This window comes from Hydra viridissima, unplaced genomic scaffold (assembly GCF_058129835.1).
Source record: "Hydra viridissima isolate aposymbiotic clone 2 unplaced genomic scaffold, HvirCarnegie_v1 scaffold_2, whole genome shotgun sequence".
NCBI classification, from domain to species: domain Eukaryota; kingdom Metazoa; phylum Cnidaria; class Hydrozoa; order Anthoathecata; family Hydridae; genus Hydra; species Hydra viridissima.
The window spans coordinates 13221804-13231629 of NW_028324301.1; the positions used below are offsets into that span (position 1 = coordinate 13221804).

Genomic DNA, 9826 nt, shown 5'->3' on the forward strand with positions numbered 1-9826 from the left:
TCTAAAAAAAAAAATTTGTGTTTTAATTAAAGTCATAAATGGAAGTAGGCTTTAAAAAAATACATATTTCATGTTACAAGAATACACATTTCTACTTTTTTATGCAGATAAAGGTTTTAAATAACTCTCTTTTCCGTGACCTTAATAACACAGTACAAAAATGTGCTAGAATACCATTTTTACAGCAATCAATTCACCTACAGGGATAAATAACATGAATGTTTAAAACTTTAACTCCAAATATTTGAGTTCCATAACACCTTCATCCGTGTATGTCTTCAATTTAATAACTAAATGTGTTTTTGAAACCAGTTTTCCAATAACATTCAAATGCAATAAAATATTATTTAATTATTTATGTATGTTTATAGAGAATCTGGCATCTTTGGAGTTAAAATTAACAGAACAGGAGCAAAAAAATAATTTTTTAGAAGTTCAAAGTTTTTTGGATAATGAAGATATTGTTGTTCCCCCTGGCCTTCCAATGGAAAGTAAGGAAGATTTGGAGAGGCTTAACCTTATGCTACAGATGAAATCTGAGATGGCTCTCTATAAAATTTGAAATTATTTTTTATCTTATGTTTCTAGCAGTCTACAGGTTGCGTTTAAACTAGTAACTATTATTTTATAAGATCAAAGATAAGTTTTTTTATAAGTCTTATAATTGTAATTTATCAAAGGTAATTTAATAATACCTTAGTTATATTATACCGCATTACATTTTCATTTACCTTTGAAAAAATAATTTAAATAAAAAAAGTTGTAATATGTAGCATTATTTGTTTTTAGGTCGAATATCTGCGTTCTGTTGGAAGTAAAGTTGAACGTCCAAAATACATACGATGTGTGTTGGGAGCCATGTTTTCCAAAAATTTTAGCATTTTATGTAATCTAAACGGATCTTCAAGTAAGATGATAGCTACTGGAATGGGCAAGATTAAGTTGCGATGTTATCATTTTGTGTTAAAGTGCTTACTATGTAAGTATTACTAGTTATGTAAATTTTTAGTCTATTAAAGTCAACCGTATTTTTATATTTACAAAAGTATGTTTACAACACTAAGAAAGAGTATAATATGTTAGTACTTATGACAATTACCAGTGTTGTCATTAGTTGTGAATTTGTAAGATATTATGTTCTCCCTTGGTGACTTGAACTTATTAATGCCGTATTTTATTGTTAACTAGAGACATTAATTGCCAATGTAAACCATGATTTATTAGTATTCAACTATATGATTCTTAAAGAGCATATAGAAATTTGTCTTGAACCGATAAGCTAATTGCTCTCGGTTTATCATATGCACATATTTAAAACTGCTAACCAGTTAATGTAATTCTTGATTTGCAAAGTATACGTATAAGAGCTTAAAAATAGCTTAAAAATAATTTAAACAAAAAAAAATTGAGTTTTTTAATTTATTTTAATTTTATTCTTTTAGCAACAGTAAGAATTCAGTATCTTAATTCCAAGGATAAAGATATTAACCCGATCGTTTCAAGATGGTTTCAGGGCACAAATGATCAAGGAGATGGGCGAATAAATAGACAGATGAAAAGCAAGGTTATAAAAAATCAGTTGCAGTTAATCAATGAAAAGAATATTTAGTTATTTTCTTTTGCAAATTTATAAAAGCTTATTTATCTTGATTTTATTTATAAATCTAATTTTTCTTATTTATTATTAATAATTATCTAATAAATCGCAACGTTTTTAAATACTAGCGTTTTAAAATATTGTTTTTAATTAAAGCTGTCAATATTAGTTTCAAACCTTTAATAATATTAACTACGATAATGAAATATTTTTCTTTTATGTTCTGGAAATAAAAGTGTAATGATAAAAAATTTGTTTTTTTTTTGTATTCAACTAAGTTATCTATAAATAATACAATATTTTGTGTGGACAGTAGTACTGTTTGGTAAAATCTGATATACAAACAATCACTATTAAATAGAAAATTAAATATTAAAAAGCAAAGTTATACTTTGTTATTAAGCAATATTCAAAACATGATTTATAACTTTTGCACTTTCAATTTAAGCGCAAAAGTGAATTTAAAAAATCGCAAAAAAAAATCATATAGTTGGGCCGGTAATGGTACCAACTGTTAGCCAACTGTTTTATTACTGTTGGGCGTTAATGGCAACCAATAGTTTAAAAACTATAGAATCTTGAAAGTGATCTACTAAGCTAAAGGTAAATAGATATCAAATCTACGCGATATTTATTAACATCAAGGTTATGAACTGTAAGCTTCCATTTTACATATTTTTTACTTTACAACAAGAAGCCGTAAAATTCGGGCCGTCTTAAAATATTCTACACAACTAAGTTCCTGGAGGATACAACACTCCCCCGCCTTTAATGTTTGATTACAAGAGGAATATCATTTTCCTTTACGAATGTTACTTTAAGTTCATTAATGCGTTCTCTTTGATTCGCATATTCAACAGGAACAAGTTTATTTATGGGTCTATTTACATGCCTAAAAGATCCATCTCCTTGTGAGAACTTTACTGTTGCCGCACGTGAACAACCATCACTTGATGCCAAGATTTTTTCGACTTTTGCAGTTTTCCAAAGCGAACGTGATTTTTTGTCTTCTTCTATCAAAACAATGTCGCCGACAGTTATTTGCACGCTACCAATACTTCGTTTAGATTTATGGAACTCCCTCAGTTCTGTTAGGTATTCACTCTTCCATCGTTTTATAAAATGTTCAAGTACTGTTTGGAAATGATTATGTCGTTTATTTAAGTCATGTTCAATATAACTATCACTATTTACACCATTTAAGTTTAGCTTTCGCCCAAAGACAAGATGATTTGGTGTTAAGGCTTCTATGCAGGGTTCGTTATATACATAGGTTAGGGGTCGATTATTAATTACAGTTTCTTTTTCTTGCAACAATGTTAACATTTGCTCAAAGTTTAAACGAGCTTTACCAACGATTTTCTTTAGACATCGTTTTACCATCCTTACCATCCTTTCAAACAGCCCACCCCACCACGGGGCAGCTGGGACATTGAATTATTAAGTAATCGATTTGTCACTTGCAAAGAGTTGTGTTTGTTCTGCAATAAATTGTGTACCATTATCAGATAGAATTTCGCTTGGTACACCTCTTCTAGCAAAGAAACGTCTTTGTCCACGAATACATGATGTAGATGAAAGATCGGAAACCAAATCCAAGCATATAGAATGGGTACTAGCACAGGTAAATAAAAATATCCACCCATTAAACATAATGCTACAGTCTCCATAAATATTCTTGACAAAAACAGGACCAGCATAATCAACAGCAGTATGCATAAATGGGTAGTCATCACATAAACGACTCAAAGGTAGAGGTGGAGAAGGAGGAATAAGGCTTTCCCTCAAAATACTGACACAGGAAACACTTTAAAATTATGTTGCGAACCAGTTGTCTACACTGAGGAATCCAAAACTTAGTCCTCAGCTCTGAAAGAGTCTCTTTCAAACCATTGTGTTTCACCAACTTATGGAAATAAACAATCAATAACTTAGACAGCTGACTACTACGAGGAACAAAAATTGGAAATTTAGCTTCTTTTGGAATTGGAGCATTCTGCATTCTTCCATGACATTGAACAATTCCATCGATGACTTGAAGTCCAAGATCTCTTCTGAACTGTTTGTAATTTTTGCTTTTCATGACATCACGTTGTTCATATCGCACCCACAGTATCTTCGCACATTCAATTTGGTCAGCAGATAATGTTGGTATCATTGTGACATGTGTCTTCTGAACATGACTCTTTAAATTGTTTACAAATCGCAGAATCTAGCCTGTTACTTTGTTCAACTGTTCATAACTACTAAAACGTTCAATACCAATAAACTCAAGATTAATGTTAATGGGGTTGGTGGCAGCTAATTAACACAATTTACTTTGATTATCTTTATGTTCAATTAAATTGTAAGAGGGCCATGGAACTGAAACATCATTAAGATAATCAGGGCCTTTAAACCAAATGTCATGATCAATAATATATTTGAAGGAGCATCCACGGGATATGTCAGCAGGATTTCGTGTAGTCTCCACATAATGCCAAAATTGTATAGGAAATAAATCACGAATTTTTATCAATCGATTTTGTACAAATGTCTCATAAGTTTGATTCATATTATTCAACCAATGAAGGCAGATAGTAGAATCAGTCCAACAGAAAATGTCATTAATGTTCAAGTTTTTAAGTTCCTTTCTCACAGCAGACATCAGAGAGGATAATAAACACATTGCTCTTAACTCCAGTCTTGGAATAGTTGATTTATTTACAGGGGCCACTCTAGATTTAAAGGCAATGAGCGAGACAAAACAGTGATTCATTAACAATACATCTAAGATAGATACAACAACCAAATGCTTTTTGGCTTGCATCAGCAAAGGCATGAAACTCAAGTTTAATATTAGTGTTGGATAAGTAAGAGTCAGTTAGAATCCATCGAGGCAAAGATAATTTATTTAATGAACGAAAATCTAATATTATGTCGTTCCACTCATCTAAAGCATGTCCAAACAACAAGTCATCCCAAGAAAACTTTTCAACACACAATCTCTGAAAGAAGCACTTACATCTAACAACAACAGGATTAATAAGTCCCATTGGATCAAAAATACTGGCAATAAATTTCATAACATCTCTTTTTGAAGGAATTTTTTTAACGCTTTCAAGAATGTCATTAAATGAATATGTCAATTCATCTGAATCTTTATCCCATGTTTGACCAAGTACTTTAGTTGTATTATTTCGTTCATAACTATTTGACTGAATCATTTGTTCAAGTTCAACTGAGTTTGATTCAAACTTTCGAAGATTGAAGTTTGCTTCTTGCAAACAATTTCTAGCTTTATTGAAGAACTCTAAGCATTGGTTTAGATCATTGCTTCCAGAGTTTAAATCATCGACATGTAAAGAAAGCAACATCTTTTCAACAAATTCTTGATCAATTTCAGTGTATTTTTGAAGGTGAGTCACTAATGTTGCACTGAGTAGGAATGGTGACAATGTTACGCCAAACAGAACTCTGCATAAACGATATGTAACAATTGGAGATGATAAAAGGTCTTGTCCATTTACAGAATCTAGATTGTCAACCCATAAAAATCGAACAAAATCTCTATCTTTTTCTTTTAAGGATATTTGCAAAAATGCTTTTTCAATGTCTGAGATGAATGCATACTTGTTACATCGAAATCGCAAAAGTACACCAAACAAAGAGGTTGTTAAGCTTGGACCTGCATTTAAGCAGTCATTTAAGGATGGTCCATCAATAGTTGCACTAGCATCAAAGACCACGCGAACTTTAGTAGTGGTCTTGTCATCTCTTATTACAGGGCGATGTGGTAGGTAATGTACATCTCCATAACTAATTTCATGATTGTTTACTTTTTCAATGACACCTTGAGTTAACAGTTCTTTTATAATCGCATTGTAGCTTCTAAGCAGTTTGTTGTCTTTGCTGAGTTTTTTAAGTACAGGTACCAGGCGTTTGATACAATAAGTGTAATTATCACTAATTAAATCATGGTTGAGTTTAAATGGTAACCCAACTTCATAGCGATTAGAATATTTATTAAATTGAATTTCGTTTTTAAAGTTCTCATATACTAAGTCGTTAATATCAGATGTTGTTGTTCCTACAGTTTCAGAGTCCCAAAAAGATGACATAGAACTATGAAAAACAGTTTTATCATTACAGAATTCAGAAGCAATTTTCAAAATATGAGAGTGAAGCACACCACAACTATCTGAAATGTCAAAAATATTTCCACTCAATAAAAAACCAACTTTGGATTTCAAAGCAACAGGACCTTCAACACCTCTAATTATCTCATTATCTACAATGGACCAGTAGAAATCAGCACCGATAAGGATGTCAATACGTACATTCCCTTCAGTAAAATGACTGTCTGCCAACTTCAAACCCTTTAAATGGCTATAATTCTCAATAGCAGACTTAATGTTTTGACCATTAATAGGAGCACATATCTCCTTCACAAAACATGAAATGGAAATGCGAGCACTATTCATATCAAGAATACAGAATTGGACCTTATCTAGATTTTCAGTGATACACTGATTTCCAAATGTTTTAATAGATATTTTCTTTTGATTAATAGTTTCTAAATGAAGTCTTTCTTGAATAGAGGGTGAAACATAACTCAATTGGGAGCAACTATCAAATAAAATTCTGCAATTACGTAATTCAGTGGTACCAGATGTTATTGTAACTAAAGCAGTCTGTAACAATACTGAATTTCCTTTTGATACTCCAGCAACAGATGTTAGTTGGTTGTCTGGTAGTCTGAGCTGATTTTTCTTATCACACATGGCTGAATGATGTCTCTCTGAACATTCATAACACTTTATGCAAGATAAACATTTGGAAGAAATATGTCCAATATGTAAACAAATGAAGCAACGTTTTTTGTCTTTTAAAATTTTTCTTCTTGCATCTAATTGTGTTACAGACATGCATTGTTGGGATAAATGATCCTTGTCACAAAAAGCACACTTAAAACTTTCATTTTTGTTATGTTTATTGTAAGAAGTACTATTGTTTCTTCTATTGTTATATGTGGAGCTTGAAAGCAATGTCTCAATAGATAAGGGTCTTCGATCATAAGCAGAAGCATTCAAAATTGACTTTTCATGAGCTTGAAGTTCAGATTTAAAAATTTCAAGAATTGTTTTTATATCCCAAGAGTCACAGCCTTGAAACTGTCTTGAGATAACGAGATTTAACTCTTCAGGTAATTTTAGCATGAGAATTGGTACAAGCAAGGGACCATACATAGAAGAAGTTATGTCCAAATTCTCTAAACTACATATTTGAATTTCTAGATTGTCATAGGTTTTTCGAAGTTTTGATACGTCTCTAATATCAGTAACTTTATCTAATGTAAGCAAAGAGGTCATGTGAGCTGATATGAGTAGTTGTTTATTATTGTACTGCTCTTTAAGTAGGTTCATGGCAACATCAAAATTGCTATTGGTTAAAGCAAGACCTTTAATAGTAGAAGATGCCTGTCCTTCAACTAAACTGCGAAGATATGTCAGCTTTTGGATGCCAGATAAATCATTGTTATTGGCAATTGCACATTCAAAGCTCTCATAAAATGACAACCAATTTTCAGGCTGACCATTAAATGGTTTTAGGGTTATTTTTGGTAATTTGACTGAGTATGATTTCGACTGACTAGAAATACTTGCATTTGCATCAGATTTAGAACTATTTTCTTTTTCAATAAACTTTGTTATTAATAAAATGTTCTTACGAAAGTAGACACTGAACTCAGTAGAAGTATCTTCCTCAATCTCTAACTCAGCATCGTCCTCAATTTGGTACATAATTTCGTCATTAAACTGTTCAACTTTTTAAAATTTTTCAACAAGTGTATCTTGAAAACTAGACAGACTTTCAACAGCATCTTCAACAGAATCATAAGTGTTAATACAAGAAAAAGCTTTTTCAAACAGTTTTTTAATAGAATTGATATTAGTCGTGCGAGATCGACGTTTATTTGCTAGAGACATTATACAGAAATATGCAAACAGGTTTATTCTCAATGATATGCAAAAAAAAAGCTGTGAAAATTTTAAACATGTGACAGACTTTAATCCGATTAAATCTTTGTAATCACTTATAATACAGCTTTAAAACTCAACAAGCAAGTTCAACGCAAATATCTCTCTCTCTCTCCGTAGGCTCCAATATAGAATCTTGAAAGTGATCTACTAAGCTAAAGGTAAATAGATATCAAATCTACGCGATATTTATTAACATCAAGGTTATGAACTGTAAGCTTCCATTTTACATATTTTTTACTTTACAACAAGAAGCCGTAAAATTCGGGCCGTCTTAAAATATTCTACACAACTAAGTTCCTGGAGGATACAACAAAAACAGTTGGCTAAGTGTTGGTAAAAGCGTTACGTTTTTTTCACGGTACCAACTAAATAGCCGACTGTTGGCCCAACTGTAGCTAATAGTTGGTTATTAAGATCGGGCCAACTACTTACCAACTGTTCGATGTTTACTGGGTGTTCTTCTAAAAACGATCAAATGAAGTGATTTGAACGAAGATGCACCAAAATGATCAAATAAAGTGATTTGAACAAAAATGCATCAAAATGATCAAACGAAGAGATTTGAACAAAAATGCACCAGAAAAGCGATAAAATGAAGTGATTTGAACGAAGATGCACCAGAAAATTAATAAAACGAACTCATGAACGCAAGTGCACCAGAAAAGTAATAATATGAAATGATTTTTAAAAAATTGTATCAAATAAGTGATAAAACGAACTGAATTCGAAAAAAGGCTCTAAAACTGCAATACTAAAAACAAAACACCTTAAAATTTAATTAAATAGCTTAAACAATATTTTTAAAAGTAACGTGATTTATTTTGTAACAAAAATACACTATCTCATGTTAGAATGTTTAAATTTTCCCTTTAATGGCGAAAAATTCCTTTTAAACGACAGTCTTTTTGTTTTGTAAAAAATTGGCGATTGGGGCATTCTACGTCAAGGGGAACCACCCATCCGACATCACCAACTCAGGTTTTGATGAAAATTGGCTTATGTTGGGCATATGGACATAAGAAAAACAAGTAAATTTTTTTGACTTAGGTCAATTATTTCCTGAGATATGACCTTTTCAAAGTCTTTTCACTTGACCTTGGTTATTTAAAATGTCATAACTTTTTTTCTATTATACTTAGGAAGTTGATTTTGGTGGCAAACAGAAGCTCTTGCATAGAAGAACAACTTTGTGTCTATACAAAAAAGTGATAAGTTCAATATAAAAAAAAAAGTTATTGGTCATTTGGTCATTTGACCTTTGATCCTGATCGATGGCAAAGGTCATAATTTTTTTTTTACACATTGCTTTTTCTATTGTCGATGTCCCATGAAAAAATCTTTTTGGGATTCCCATAAACAGCTTTGGGATTAACGTTAAAGTATAAGTAGGTTCTAAAAATTTATTATTTAAATACCTTAAAATTATACAGTATTTAAAGGTAATTTATTGAACGTAGGCCCTAAGTTATATAATAGCTACCATATACCAAATATACTATAATTTGGTGATATATATATATATATATATATATATATATATATATATATATATATATATATATATATATATATATATATATATATATATATATATATATATATATATATTGTTAAAAAGTAACAAAAATGCATTATTTAGCAGTTTTAACTACATGGCAGTACAGTACTGAATGCAGTATGATATTTACACCATAACCATTGCAATACATAATTGCTAATAACAAATTAAAGAAGCTATAATAGTTAACATCGATGCAAGTTAAGTGCTTTGGTTGCTCTTTCAGACTCTTTAGAAGTAACGAAGTATGACCGACCAGTTGTAGTTTTGGGTTCGACTGCTAGCAAAAGATCATTCAAATAAACAGTAAAAATATCTGGAGGATCTCTGAAGGAGAAAAGTTGACCTCACCATGAGGGTGAAGAAAGTTCATGGTTACTTCTCTTTTTTCTGGATTGCTCTCCAACACATAATCTATCCACCAATGTTCATCATACTCTACAACCATGTAACCAGTAATTGAACTGAAGTTGAGCTGGCTGACTTTCTGTGACGTAATTTTTTCAAGTCTAGACACAGAACTGGAACTATAATCTTGTACTTGAAGTTCATTCGTGGATAATGGTTTAAAGCATTGAAGTTTTTGGGTACCAGGAATCGTTTTAGCATTCGAAAATCTTTCCTGCAATATTGTGGATTCGATTTTCC

The 9826-nt window shown here is 31.3% G+C and overlaps 3 protein-coding genes across 3 annotated transcripts; all 3 read right to left on the bottom strand.

Moving 5' to 3' along the window:
* Window positions 1–2365: 2365 nt before the first annotated feature.
* On the bottom strand, window positions 2366–2980 carry LOC149892035 (uncharacterized). Its single transcript, XM_090078051.1, has one exon. The coding sequence runs from the start codon at window positions 2978–2980 to the stop codon at window positions 2366–2368; it is 615 nt and encodes a 204-aa protein (XP_089934177.1).
* A 57-nt stretch (window positions 2981–3037) lies between these two features.
* LOC149892036 (uncharacterized) lies at window positions 3038–3755 on the bottom strand. Its single transcript, XM_090078052.1, has 2 exons — window positions 3505–3755; window positions 3038–3389 (listed from the first exon to the last, which is right to left on the bottom strand). The coding sequence occupies exons 1-2, from the start codon at window positions 3753–3755 to the stop codon at window positions 3038–3040; spliced, it is 603 nt and encodes a 200-aa protein (XP_089934178.1).
* A 565-nt stretch (window positions 3756–4320) lies between these two features.
* On the bottom strand, window positions 4321–7380 carry LOC149892037 (uncharacterized). The gene has a single exon (XM_090078053.1). The coding sequence runs from the start codon at window positions 7378–7380 to the stop codon at window positions 4321–4323; it is 3060 nt and encodes a 1019-aa protein (XP_089934179.1).
* Between the last annotated feature and the right edge of the window lie 2446 nt (window positions 7381–9826).